At 47.9% G+C, this 14203-nt stretch overlaps 1 protein-coding gene and 1 long non-coding RNA gene across 5 annotated transcripts in view; one reads left to right on the top strand and one right to left on the bottom strand.

The window, feature by feature from the left end:
• The window catches only part of OSBPL5 (oxysterol binding protein like 5), a 157630-nt gene that overhangs the window by 89801 nt on the left and 53626 nt on the right, over window positions 1-14203 (top strand). For all 4 annotated transcript variants that reach the window (XM_063946331.1, XM_063946328.1, XM_063946329.1 and 1 more), the window contains exon 3: window positions 1278-1351. In XM_063946331.1, the coding sequence (XP_063802401.1) occupies window positions 1278-1351 (74 nt within the window). The remainder of the gene's footprint in view (window positions 1-1277; window positions 1352-14203) is intronic.
• LOC134970333 (uncharacterized) overlaps window positions 1-14203 on the bottom strand; it is a 54553-nt gene that overhangs the window by 36920 nt on the left and 3430 nt on the right. The window lies entirely within an intron of this gene.

The following is a 14203-nucleotide window of genomic DNA, read 5'->3' as shown; positions in this document are numbered from 1 at the left end:
GGGGTGCCTCGGGACACTTGCAGGGGTGCCCTGGGTTGGTGGTCCAGGACCAATTCAAATTATTCATGGTCAATATAATAGGTAAAACCAGTGCTGGTGGCTGCCAGTCATAAAATGTGGCCAAACAGAAGCAAATCTTGTCCCTCACCACACAACTGACCCTAAGGATGACATATAAACGCAATCTGCTTAATGTAATATTTCTTTCTAAATTTCTCAATAAGAAAGTTTTGGCCTAAGGGTGCCGTGAAAAAAATCCTGATATTCTAGGGCGCCGTGATTCAAAAAAGTTTGGAGACCACTGTCCTAGAGTATTATTAACCTTAACATTAATTTCCAGTCAATTTTGACTACCTCACAGATCACAATATTGTTTTTATCCAGTGTAGGCCAAGGGCTGCAGCGAGCTGGCTGGTTACTAAGCGATAGAGCAGTTTATAGCACATCTATGAGACATTGCCACACACCAGTGACAAAAGAAAAGAATTGCAAGATGGAATTGTCCTTAGGCTCTCCCATCCACCCTTATGTTGGATATTAAAAAGGACACTGTGGCAATTCAAAAAGCTTTTATTATTTTTATTATGTATGTGTCTGTGAATTATAAACTCACAGGTGTCAGTGCGCCAGAACAGTACAAACTATAGAACAATATATTATAAAATTTGCTGCTCAATTGACACTGTGGCGATTCAAAGGACTATTATATTATATATGTGCATAATAAACGTACATGGGTCCAGTGAGCCAGAACAGTACAAACACAGGGGTACAGCGCACACAGATTGTGCAAACTTTAAAGTCCATTTTTGTAAAACTTTTTTTAAATTGTATTTTACTTTTTTTGCTACTGACAAGTGACCATACACACTGTAGTGCTGCTTGTGAAAGCACAGCCACTTTAGATGGACACAGCAGAGACAATTTAACCAGCAGAGTTCAGTGCAGCACACCACAACGCGCCTGAGAACAGAGTGAAATAGCGCCAATTCACCGCCGCGGGGTTCTTATATAGAATCCAAAACCCATGAGAATTTGACGCAGGGAGGATGATATATATATATATATTTTTTTTTTGCCTCGATTTGGAATCTGAGTCTGGCAGGAAAACCCGAGCTGTGGCTTGGATTGACTCTGATCCTAGAAGTTCGGCGCGTTCGGATTTAAGGTAATCCGAACCGCTCATATGTAACTAAAATACATTGCTAAAATAAGATCACTTGTGTTAATCCATATCATGTGCTTTCTTTTCTCATATTCTGGTGTTCTCCTTATAGGGAAAGATGTGGAACCAAGCAACTTACCTCTTGTGAAGGATGACGACCCATTCACCACAAACTCTGCTAACAAGGTATCGGACTGAGATATTTCTGAATGTATAACATATAAAAAGTGCCTATATATATAGCGGTATGTGCCGGTATAGGGGGTCATTCCGAGTTGTTCGCTCTGTATTTTTTTTTCGCAACGGAGCGATTAGTCGCGAATGCGCATGCGCAATGTCCGCAGTGCGACTGCGCCAAGTAAATTTGCTATGCAGTTAGGTATTTTACTCACGGCATTACGAGGTTTTTTCTTCGTTCTGGTGATCGTAATGTGATTGACAGGAAGTGGGTATTTCTGGGCGGAAACTGGCCGTTTTATTGGTATGTGTGAAAAAACGCTACCGTTTCTGGGAAAAACGCGGGAGTGGCTGGAGAAACGGAGGAGTGTCTGGGCGAACGCTGGGTGTGTTTGTGACGTCAAACCAGGAACGACAAGCACTGAACTGATCGCACTGGCAGAGTAAGTCTCGAGCTACTCAGAAACTGCACAGAAAAGTATTTTCGCAATATTGCGAATCTTTCGTTCGCAATTTTGATAAGCTAAGATTCACTCCCAGTAGGCGGCGGCTTAGCGTGTGCAAAGCTGCTAAAAGCAGCTTGCGAGCGAACAACTCGGAATGACCCCCATAGTGAGCAATGTTGGGATCCTGGTGTCTGTCTTCTGACCAGTGTTGGGATTCCAACGTCCATCTTCCGACTGCCGGCATCCCAAATAGATCCCATATTGACGTGTACCCAGCTCCGCCAATACTCCTCCTATCCTTACCCCAAGCTTCAGTGATGTCACATGTTCCAAATGCAGTTTCCGCTCACTCAGACGCGGCCTGCGACGCGGCCCATTGCTAAGTACACATTATTAGAAGTCCTCTCAAAGATACTTTGTGCAGCAACAAACAATCCAGAGCTTTGGTGTAATAACTTTATGTGAAAGATAAATAGAAGCGATGTTTCGGCCCCGGATCCGTAGGGCTGAGCTACTGCCGGCAGCGACGCTGCGCTAGCACTGACTGTTCCAGACCTTGCGTGTAAATAATTCATTTTACCGACTCTGCAGTAAACATACTCTACATAAACCAATGTGATGCATTATTCATGACCTGGTCCTCCAGCCAGGGAAATATGCTAATTAACCAGACTGTCAGTAAATATTAGAAATCATTGCGCTTCACTCGTAGGAATAGAACGCTGATAATTATGGCCGACACTGCGATGATCTTTATAAGTATTCTAGGAATGTATGTGCTGCTCCATCACTTGTCTACATTCCTTTCTTTTTAAGCACATAGGGGTCTCTTCATGAAGCAGTGAAAAGTTTGGAGAAGTGAGCCATTGGAGAAGTTGCCCATGGCAACCAATCAGCATTGAAGTAACATTTATCATTTGCATACTGTACAATTGTACGGAGCAGCTGATTGGTTGCCATGGGCAACTTCTCCACAGGCTCGCTTCTCCACTCTTTTCACTGCTTCATGAATAGACCCCATAGTCCCCATTTTTCTGCACTCGTGGCCCTTGGTATATATATCCCGGGGGCATTTGCATTGTGTGTTTTTTTTCTGATGCCACATTACTATCCGTAACCACTTTGGGGTCATCTACTAGACCGCAAGGTCTAATTGCCACCGCATGTTAGAAAAGATCATGTTTAACGTGCACGGTTGACTCCAGCAGGTAATGATATACTCACTTTAACTTGTTGGAAAATATGTGTGCACAACTGACAGTGGTATGGCAGAGTGTAGGTGCAAACCAGCGGATGCCCTGAGCCCACAAACAGCCCAGTGCTAGAGAGAAACACTAAAGTGTTCCACTGTGGCGCTCTAACACAGTAACAAGATGGTGTCACACAGGTGCAGAAGTACAGACGGTGGCCTTCTTGGGTAAGGATTGAAGCCAAAATGGAGTATGCACAGTAGTCTGTTACACAAACCTTTACTTTCAGCTTTCTCGTAGCAACTTGTAAAACATGTAGGGTTACGCAAGCAAGAAAACGTGCACATTTTAAATGTCTGTAGTCCACTTTTCTGGTATATACAGTTTATATCTGCAAGACACCATTCACTGACTGTGCGGACTATGGTGGTAATTCAGATCTGATTGCAGCAACAAATTTGTTAGCTAATGGGCAAAACCGTGTGCAGTGCAGGTGGGGCAGATGTAACATGTGCAGAGAGAGTTAGAAATTTAGATTTTAGATTGAATGCCCCTCCACCCAAATCTAACTCTCTCTGCACATGTTATATCTGCCCCACCTGCAGTGCACATGGGGGTTATTCTGACCTGATGGCTCGCTGCAGTTCATCGCAGCGCACCAATCCGGTCAAAACTGCACATGCGCCGTCACCGCAGTGCCCCGCCACATGGCTGCCAGCCGATGGCTGTCATTGCCTAGCGATCGCCTCTGCCTGATTGAAAGGCAGTGGCGGTCGCTTGATGGGAGAAGGCGGCATGGCGGCATTTGGCCGCCGTTTTGTGGGCGCGGTCCGGCCCCCTTGCGGGGGCAAGGCCGCAGCGGCTGCGTGACATCACACGCAGCCGATGCGCGCTGGGCAGAGACTAGTAGCTCCCGGCCAGCACGCAAAAGCTGCTCTGGCCGGGAGCTACTCCTGAAGTGCAAAAGCATTGCACTTTGTACTTCAGCTACGGGACAGGGACCGACATGCGGGGCGGGCTAGCCCTGTACTGGGCGTCCCCCCCCCGCATGTCAGTGTGGATGATTGTAACTGTGCTAAATTTAGCACAGCTACAATGAACTCGGAATGACCCCCATGGTTTTGCTCAACTGCTAACAAATTTGCTGCTGCCATCCGATCTGAATTAGGCCCTATATCAACAGTCTTTCTTCACAACTGCTTTCACTTTTATGGTTGTCAGTGTCTTCCACACACGTGACACTAGAATTATCCATTTGCATATTTCTCTAACGTCCTAGTGGATGCTGGGACTCCGTCAGGACCATGGGGAATAGCGGGCTCCGCAGGAGACAGGGCACATCTAAAAAAGCTTTTAGGTCACATGGTGCGTACTGGCTCCTCCCCCTATGACCCTCCTCCAAGCCTCAGTTAGTTTTTTGTGCCCGTCCGAGAGGGTGCAATCTAGGTGGCTCTCCTGAAGAGCTGTTTAGAAAAGTTTTTTTTTAGGTTTCAATCTCAGTGATTCCTGCTGGCAACAGGATCACTGCATCGAGGGACTTAGGGGAGAGATTTCCAACTCACCTGCGTGCAGGATGGATTGGAGTCTTAGGCTACTGGACACTTAGCTCCAGAGGGAGTCGGAACACAGGTCAGCCTGGGGTTCGTCCCGGAGCCGCGCCGCCGATCCCCCTTACAGACGCTGAAGAGACGGCAGAACGGAGGTCCGGAAAGCAGGCGGCAGAAGACTCCTCAGTCTTCTTGAAGGTAGCGCACAGCACGGCAGCTGTGCGCCATTGTTGTCACACGGCTCACTGACTCAGTCACGGAGGGTGCAGGGCGCTGCTGGGGGCGCCCTGGGCAGCAATATAATTACCTTTAGTGGCAAAATAAATACATCACATATAGCCATTAAGGCTATATGTATGTATTTTAACCCAGGCCAGTTTCTTAAAAACCGGGGAAAAGCCCGCCGAAAAAGGGGCGGAGCTTATTCTCCTCAGCACTCAGCGCCATTTTCCTGCTCAGCTCCGCTGGTGAGGAAGGCTCCCAGGTCTCTCCCCTGCACTGCACTACAGAAACAGGGTAACAAAGAGAAGGGGGGCATAAATTGGCGATATTTATATATTAAGAGCGCATATATAGTAAACAACACCTTCTAGGGTTGTTTATATACATTTATAGCGCTTTTGGTGTGTGCTGGCAAACTCTCCCTCTGTCTCCCCAAAGGGCTAGGGGGTCCTGTCTTCGATTAGAGCATTCCCTGTGTGGCTGCTGTGTGTCGGTACGTGTGTGTCGACATGTATGAGGACGATGTTGGTGTGGAGGCAGAGCAATTGCCGATGATGGTAATGTCACCCCCTAGGGAGTCGACACCGGAATGGATGGCTTTAGTTATGGAATTACGTGATAATGTCAGCACATTACAAAAGTCAGTTGACGAAATAAGACGCCCGGCTAACCAGTTAGTACCGGTTCAGGCGTCTCAGACACCGTCAGGGGCTGTAAAACGTCCTTTACCTCAGTCAGTCGACACGGGTACCGACACAGATGAATCTAGTGTCGACGGTGAAGAAACAAACGTATTTTCCAATAGGGCCACACGTTATATGATCACGGCAATGAAGGAGGCTTTGCAGATCTCTGATACTGCTGGTACCTCAAAAAGGGGTATTATGTGGGGGGTGAAAAAACTACCTGTATTTTTTCCAGAATCAGAGGAATTGAATGACGTGTGTGACGAAGCGTGGGTTAACCCCGATAGAAAACTGCTAATTTCCAAGAAGTTATTGGCATTATACCCTTTCCCACCAGAGGTTAGGGAGCGCTGGGAAACACCCCCTAGGGTGGATAAGGCGCTCACACGTTTATCAAAGCAAGTGGCGTTGCCGTCTCCTGATACGGCCGCCCTCAAGGATCCAGCAGATAGGAGGCTGGAAACTACACTGAAGAGTATATACACACATACTGGTGTTATACTGCGACCGGCAATAGCCTCAGCCTGGATGTGCAGTGCTGGGGTAGTGTGGTTGGATTCTCTGACTGAAAATATTGATACCCTGGATAGGGACAGTATTTTATTGACTCTAGAGCAATTAAAGGATGCTTTCCTTTATATGCGAGATGCTCAGAGGGATGTTTGTACTCTAGCATCAAGAGTAAGCGCGATGTCCATATCTACCAGAAGAAGTTTATGGACGCGACAGTCTTTCAGGTGATGCGGATTCCAAGAGGCATATGGAAGTATTGCCATATAAAGGAGAGGAATTGTTTGGGGTCGGTCTTTCGGACCTGGTGGCCACGGCAACTGCCGGCAAATCCACTTTTTTACCTCAGACCCCCTCCCAACAGAAAAAGACACCGTCTTTTCAGCCGCAGTCCTTTCGCTCCTATAAAAAGCGACCAAAAGGACAGTCTTATCTGCCGCGAGGCAGAGGAAAGGGTAAGAAAGGGCAGCAAGCAGCCCCTGCCCAGGAACAGAAGCCCGCCCCGGCTTCTACAAAGCCATCAGCATGACGCTGGGGCTTTACAAGCGGACTCAGGAACGGTGGGGGGTCGACTCAAGATTTTCAGCAATCAATGGGTTCACTCACAAGTGGACCCGTGGGTCCTGCAGATAGTATCTCAGGGTTACATGCTGGAGTTCGAAAGGTCTCCCCCTCGCCGGTTCCTAAAGTCTGCTTTACCAACGTCCCCCTCAGAAAGGACGTCGGTTTTGGAAGCCATTCACAAGCTGTATTCTCAGCAGGTGATAGTCAAGGTACCCCTCCTACAACAGGGAAAGGGGTATTATTCCACACTATTTGTGGTACCGAAACCGGACGGTTCGGTAAGGCCTATTCTAAATCTGAAATCCTTGAACCTGTACATAAAGAAATTCAAGTTCAAGATGGAGTCACTCAGGGCAGTGATAGCGAATCTGGAAGAAGGAGACTTCATGGTGTCCTTGGACATAAAAGATGCTTATCTACATGTCCCGATTTACCCCTCACACCAAGGGTATCTCAGGTTCGTGATACAAGACTGTCATTATCAGTTTCAAACGCTGCCGTTTGGGTTGTCCACGGCCCCTCGGGTCTTTACCAAGGTAATGACCGAAATGATGGTTCTTCTACGAAGAAAAGGCGTATTAATTATCCCTTACTTGGACGATCTCCTGATAAGGGCAAAGTCCAGAGAACAGCTGGAAGTCGGTGTAGCGCTAACACAAGTAGTGCTTCAGCAACACGGGTGGATTCTAAATCTTCCAAAATCTCAATTGACCCCGACAACACATCTGCTGTTCCTGGGCATGATTCTGGACACGGTTCAGAAAAAGGTATTTCTCCCGGAAGAGAAAGCAAGGGAGTTATCCGAACTTGTCAAGAACCTCCTAAAACCAGGAACTGTGTCAGTACATCAATGCACAAGAGTCCTGGGAAAGATGGTGGCTTCGTACGAAGCGATTCCATTCGGCAGATTCCATGCACGAACATTTCAGTGGGATCTGCTGGACAAATGGTCCGGATCGCATCTGCACATGCATCAGCGGATAACACTGTCACCGAGAACAAGGTTGTCTCTCCTGTGGTGGTTGCAGACTGCCCATCTGTTAGTGGGCCGCAGATTCGGCATACAGGACTGGGTCCTGGTGACTACGGATGCCAGCCTACGAGGTTGGGGAGCAGTCACAAAGGGAAGAAACTTCCAGGGCGTGTGGTCAAACCTGGAGACGTCTCTTCACATAAATATACTGGAGCTAAGAGCGATCTACAATGCTCTAAGCCTGGCAAAATCGCTGCTTCAGGGTCAGCCGGTGTTGATCCAGTCCGACAACATCACGGCAGTCGCCCACGTAAACCGACAAGGCGGCACGAGAAGCAGGAGTGCAATGGCAGAAGCTGCAAGGATTCTGCGCTGGGCGGAGAATCATGTCGTAGCACTGTCAGCAGTGTTCATCCCGGGAGTGGACAACTGGGAAGCACATTTCCTCAGCAGACACGACCTTCACCCGGGAGAGTGGGGACTTCATCCAGAAGTTTTCCACATGATTGTGAACCGTTGGGAAAAACCAAAGGTGGACATGATGGCGTCTCGCCTCAACAAAAAATTGGACAGGTATTGCGCCAGGTCAAGAGACCCTCAGGCAATAGCTGTGGACGCTCTGGTAACACCGTGGGTGTACCAGTCAGTGTATGTGTTCCCTCCTCTGCCTCTCATACCAAAGGTACTGAGAATTATACGGAAAAGAGGAGTAAGAACAATACTGGTAGCTCCGGACTGGCCAAGAAGAACTTGGTATCCGGAACTTCAAGAGATGCTCACGGAGGATCCGTGGCCTCTACCTCTAAGAAGGGATCTGCTTCAGCAGGGACCTTGTATGTTCCAAGACTTACCGCGGCTGCGTTTGACGGCATGGCGGTTGAACGCCGGATTCTAAAAGAGAAGGGCATTCCTGAGGAAGTTATTCCTACTTTAATTAAAGCCAGGAAAGAAGTGACCGCACAACATTATCACCGCATTTGGAGAAAATATGTTGCGTGGTGTGAGGCCAAGAAGGCTCCAACGGAAGAATTTCAATTGGGTCGATTCTTACATTTCCTGCAAGCAGGATTGTCTATGGGCCTCAAATTGGGGTCCATTAAAGTTCAAATTTCGGCCTTATCAATTTTCTTCCAGAAGGAATTGGCGTCAGTGCCTGAAGTACAAACTTTTGTCAAAGGTGTACTACATATACAACCCCCAATAGTGCCTCCAGTGGCACCGTGGGATTTGAACGTGGTTCTAAATTTTCTCAAATCTCATTGGTTTGAGCCTTTAAAATCGGTAGATTTAAAATACCTTACATGGAAGGTAACCATGCTGTTGGCCCTGGCTTCAGCCAGGAGAGTTTCGGAGTTGGCAGCTTTGTCATACAAAAGCCCATATCTGATATTCCATTCGGACAGGGCAGAATTGAGGACACGTCCTCAATTTCTCCCTAAGGTGGTTTCGGCATTTCACTTGAACCAGCCTATTGTGGTGCCTGCGGCTACTAGCGACTTGGAGGACTCCAAGTTACTGGACGTTGTCAGAGCATTAAAAATTTATATTTCAAGGACAGCTGGAGTCAGAAAATCTGACTCATTGTTTACATTGTATGCACCCAACAAGTTGGGTGCTCCTGCGTCTAAACAGACGATTGCACGTTGGATATGTAGTACAATCCAACTTGCACATTCTGTGGCAGGCCTGCCACAGCCTAAATCTGTAAAGGCCCATTCCACAAGGAAAGTGGGCTCATCCTGGGCGGCTGCCCGAGGAGTCTCGGCATTACAACTTTGCCGAGCAGCTACGTGGTCAGGGGAGAACACGTTTGTAAAATTTTACAAATTTGATACTCTGGCTAAAGAGGACCTGGAGTTCTCTCATTCGGTGCTGCAGAGTCATCCGCACTCTCCCGCCCGTTTGGGAGCTTTGGTATAATCCCCATGGTCCTGACGGAGTCCCAGCATCCACTAGGACGTTAGAGAAAATAAGAATTTACTTACCGATAATTCTATTTCTCATAGTCCGTAGTGGATGCTGGGCGCCCATCCCAAGTGCGGATTGTCTGCAATGCTTGTACATAGTTATTGTTACAAAAATCGGGTTATTACTGTTGTTGTGAGCCATCTGTTCAGAGGCTACTTCGTTTGTGTTATCATACTGTTAACTGGGTTCAGATCACAAGTTGTACGGTGTGATTGGTGTGGCTGGTATGAGTCTTACCCGGGATTCAAGATCCTTCCTTATTGTGTACGCTCGTCCGGGCACAGTACCTAACTGAGGCTTGGAGGAGGGTCATAGGGGGAGGAGCCAGTACGCACCATGTGACCTAAAAGCTTTTTTAGATGTGCCCTGTCTCCTGCGGAGCCCGCTATTCCCCATGGTCCTGACGGAGTCCCAGCATCCACTACGGACTATGAGAAATAGAATTATCGGTAAGTAAATTCTTATCTTTGGACTAACACTCACACCATTCGGATCTTGACTTTGGTTTCTGGATAGCATAAGGTTTACTGAACACAATATTCATGAACTCCTCATCATATCTCTTTGTTGGTTTTCCAATATTTGAGCTTACAAATGTTATTTTCTGTGGTTGGATGTCCACGCTGGTAGCTTTTGGTTTAGACATGTCTCCAGCTGCTGGCATATACAGTGGCGCATACTTACTCTGCATTTCAGATTGCAGTTTTTCTGTAATTTGTGCTTAACTTTGGCATCTCTTGACTTGACAAGCTTTCTGGTACTTTGATTACAGAGACTGCACCCTTTACTTTCATGGCAATAGCCAAGCATGATACACTTCATGGACTTTGAATCCAGTTTGTGCCTTCTTCTTTTTTTGCATGTGTGCATTGGTAGTACTTTTAAAAGTTCTGAGATTTTGCACTTGTTTTTCTTCTCGACCACGCTTCAGTTGATGTTTTGTCTTGTAGGCCAACTGTGGGAGAATGGTTTTTAAAAGTCTCTTGTAGTCTGAAATATTCTTAACTACTTCAGACTTCTCTGTGAAGTACAGGTGTGCCATTCTTGCGGAGTCATCAGTGAATGTTATGAAGTATCTGTGTCCACTTTTTGACTTGACCAGAAGCAGAACTAGTGGTGGTGCAAAGACAAATTAGGATGCTGGATGAGAGGAGCAGGGGCCTATTAACAGGAAGTGTGTATTGTCGGGGGAGCCATGGTGGCGCGACTTGACTCCCATTGGCCTACACACATCTGTACAGTATGTACTAACACTAGTGGTGCTTCAGCTCTGCTCATTGATTTTGGTAATGGCTAACTGCTTTGGTTTCCTGTTATACATCGTTCATATACCGTGTTTTTCTGTATCAATAACTGACATTCTTAAAACTATCCCTTTCAGTAACTTTTGAACAAGGTGACCAAGGGGGTAATTCAGATCGGTGCTGTGTGTTTTCGCACAGCGGGCGATCAGATCCGATCTGCGTATGCAATGCGCAGGCGCGACGGACGGCTGCAAAGGGGATCGCCGGTCAGCGATGGGATGGTGCGAAAAAAAACTATTTGCATGGGCGTTCGCAAGGAGATTGACAGGAAGAGGGCGTTTGTGGGTGGTAACTGACCGTTTTCAGGGAGTGTCAGGAAAAACGCAGGCGTGTCCATGCGTTTGCAGGGAGGGAAGTCTGACGTCAAATCCGGTCCCGGACAGGCTGATGCGATCGCAGCGGCTGAGTAAGTCCTGGGCTGCACAGACACTGCACAAAATCTGTTTGTACAGCTCTGCTACACATGCGCTCGCACACTTGTGCAGCTAAAATAAACTCCCCCCGTAGGCGGCGACTATCCGATCACAGGGCTGCAAAAATCGCTGCCTAGCGATCAGGTCTGAATTACCCCCTAAATCTTCTGTGCCAGAGTTCCACATTTTGTCTGTGATGCAATGCCATATGCTTGTACAATTGTGAGTATAATCACAAATTACCTCTCCCAATAAGAGCTGTCCTTTGCGCTATAAGGACTTCTGGATTTATGACTGGGAGTACTTCTGCACATGCATGAGACACGGGGGACACCGTGAAGGATCAGATTGTCACGGACCTGCGTTGAGAACTCGGGGATTCTTCCGATGGTCTGGTGGAAGAACCGTAGTTGGGTCGAAATAGAGACGGCCGAATGTAGGTCTTCCTCATGCAGGACTAATAGAGAACAGAGTCTGTGAACGATGCTGAGTGTACTGAATGAGTAATGAAACAAAGGGGGTCATTCCGAGTTGATCGCTAGCTGCCGTTGTTCACTGTGTAGCGATCAGTGAGAAAAACGGCTAATCTGCGCATGCGTATGCTTCGCAAAGGCCCATGCGCGTCGTACGGGTACGAAGTCCTTTGTGGTTTTGCACTGGTTCTAGCGACGATTCCAATCGCACAGACGGCCGCAAGGTGATTGACAGAAAGAGGGCGTTTCTGGGTGTCAACTGACCGGTTTCAGGGAGTGATTAGAAACATGCAGGCGTGGCTGGGCGGGTCTGTGACGTCAAAAGCCGTCCCTCCGTCGTTAGAATCAACGCTCAGGATAAGTAACTAACGGGCGGTTCTTGTTTTGCACAAAAAGATTTTGCAGGCGCTCTGCTGTACAGCCGTTCGCACTTCTGCAAAGCAAAAATACACTCCCCAGTGGGTGGCGACAATGCGTTTGCACGGCTGCTAAAAACTGCTAGCGAGCGATCAACTCGGAATGACCCCCAAAGACTTGTGAATGGTGCTGGAGAATTCTGGCCGCAGAAGTAAATGATGACTGGGGAACAATGCTGAAGAACACTGAACGAAGAGATGACAGCACTGGAGTCTGTGAGCTGAGAGACGCACGAGCCTGGAGGTAGCTTTATAGCGACAATACTCAGGCGCTGGGGCTTTGTCCTGCGTCTCCTTTAAAACTTCCCACCCTCTTCTCATTGGCGGAGGGCCGGTGCTGACGTCACCAGCACCCTCGCCCCCACGTGGACAGACATGACGCCCATGGAGCTGGAGACCACCGGCGGCAGCGTCACCCACACGCCGGTATCCAGGAGCTGGCAGGGGGAGAGGATGCCCCGGAGACCAGCGCACCCGAACAGGTAAGCAAGCCCGCTGCCACTGCGCAGCCGTGACAGTACTCCCTCCTCTGGGAGTGGCCCCTTGACACTTTCCTGGTTTGGTTGGGTGTTTGGAGTGAAAGATCCGCACAAGACGAGGGGCAGAGACATCTGAAGCTTTCACCCAACTTCTCTCCTCAGGACCATGGGGGTCATTCCAAGTTGTTCGCTCGCTAGCAGTTTTTAGCAGCCGTGCAAACGCTATGCCGCCTCCCACTGGGAGTGTATTATAGCTATGCAGAAAAGAATCGCTGAGCGCCTGCAAAAGAAATTTGTGCAGTTTCAGAGTAGCTCAAAACCTACTCAGCGCTTGCGATCACTTCAGCCTATTCAGTTCCTGATTTGACGTCACACACCCGCCCAGCCATGCCTGCGTTTTTTCTGGCACACCTGCGTTTTCCCAAACAGTCAGTTGCCACCCAGAAACACCCACTTCATGTCAATCACTCTGCGGCCAGCAGTGTGACTGAAATGCATCGCTAAACCCTGTGCAAAACTGCATCGGTCGTTATGCCCGTTATTGCGCCACATACGCATGCGCAGAACTGCCATTTTTTTTGGCCTGATCGCTGCGAACAAATGCAGCTAGCAATCAACTCAGAATGACCCCCCATGAGCTTTCCATTCCACCAGATACTGCAGATTCTTGCGATAATAACAGGAATGGAGAATACTCTTGACCTCAAACTCTGTTCCATCTTCGGTCTCTACTGGAGCTGATCTTGGAGAGTCTGAATGAAAACGATTTAGAATAAGAGAGCGGAGAAGAGAAACATGGAAAGAGTTCGGTATTCGGAAGTGAGAGGGCAAACCCAATTTGCAGACAGCAGGATTCAGCACTTGCAGTACAGGGTATGGACCGATGAATCTCGCAGCAAATTTCATAGCAATCACCTTCAGACTAAGGTTGAGGGTGGAGAGCCACACCCTGTCGCCAACCTTGTATTGAGGAGCTGCCCGTCGTTTCTTGTCCGCGAAAAGTTTATATCTGATGGACTTTTTTGAGGTTAGCATGAACTTTACTCCAGATGCGGCTGAAGTGCTGCAGAGTGGAAGTTACGTCAGGAACATCTTCCGTAGGACAAGATGATGATTCCGGAACTCGCGGATGGAATCCATAATTGATGAAAAATGGGGTTTCACCAGTGGAGGTATGATACTGATGGTTATGGGCAAATTCTGCCCATGGCAGCAACTCTACCCAGTTGTCCTGAGAAGGAGAAAGATATATGCGGAGGAAAGTCTCTAGGTCCTGGTTGACTCTTTCGGTTTGTCCGTTGTTTTGTGGGTGGTAGGCAGAAGAAAAGTTGAGTTTTATTTGTAGGGCAGAACAGAGAGCTTTCCAGAATCTCGCAGTGAACTGTACCCCTCGATCAGAAACCACCTCCTGGGGTAAGCCATGTAGCCAAAATTGTTCCTGGATAAATAATTGTGCCAGTTTGGGAGATGTTGGTAGACCTGTCAAAGGAAAAAAATGTGCCATTTTCGAGAAGCGATCCACGATCACCCAGATGGTGTTAAAACCCTTGGAGGAGGGCAAGTTGGTGATGATGAAGTCCATAGAGATATGGGACCAAGGTCTTCTAGGAATGGACAAAGGACAAAATCCAGCAGGAAGTAGACAACGAATCTTATGTTGGGTACATTGA

Source organism: Pseudophryne corroboree, chromosome 11 (genome assembly GCF_028390025.1).
Source record: "Pseudophryne corroboree isolate aPseCor3 chromosome 11, aPseCor3.hap2, whole genome shotgun sequence".
In the NCBI taxonomy this organism is placed as follows: domain Eukaryota; kingdom Metazoa; phylum Chordata; class Amphibia; order Anura; family Myobatrachidae; genus Pseudophryne; species Pseudophryne corroboree.
Note: the sequence above shows the minus strand (reverse complement) of the source record. Positions and strands in the feature narration are given on the sequence as shown.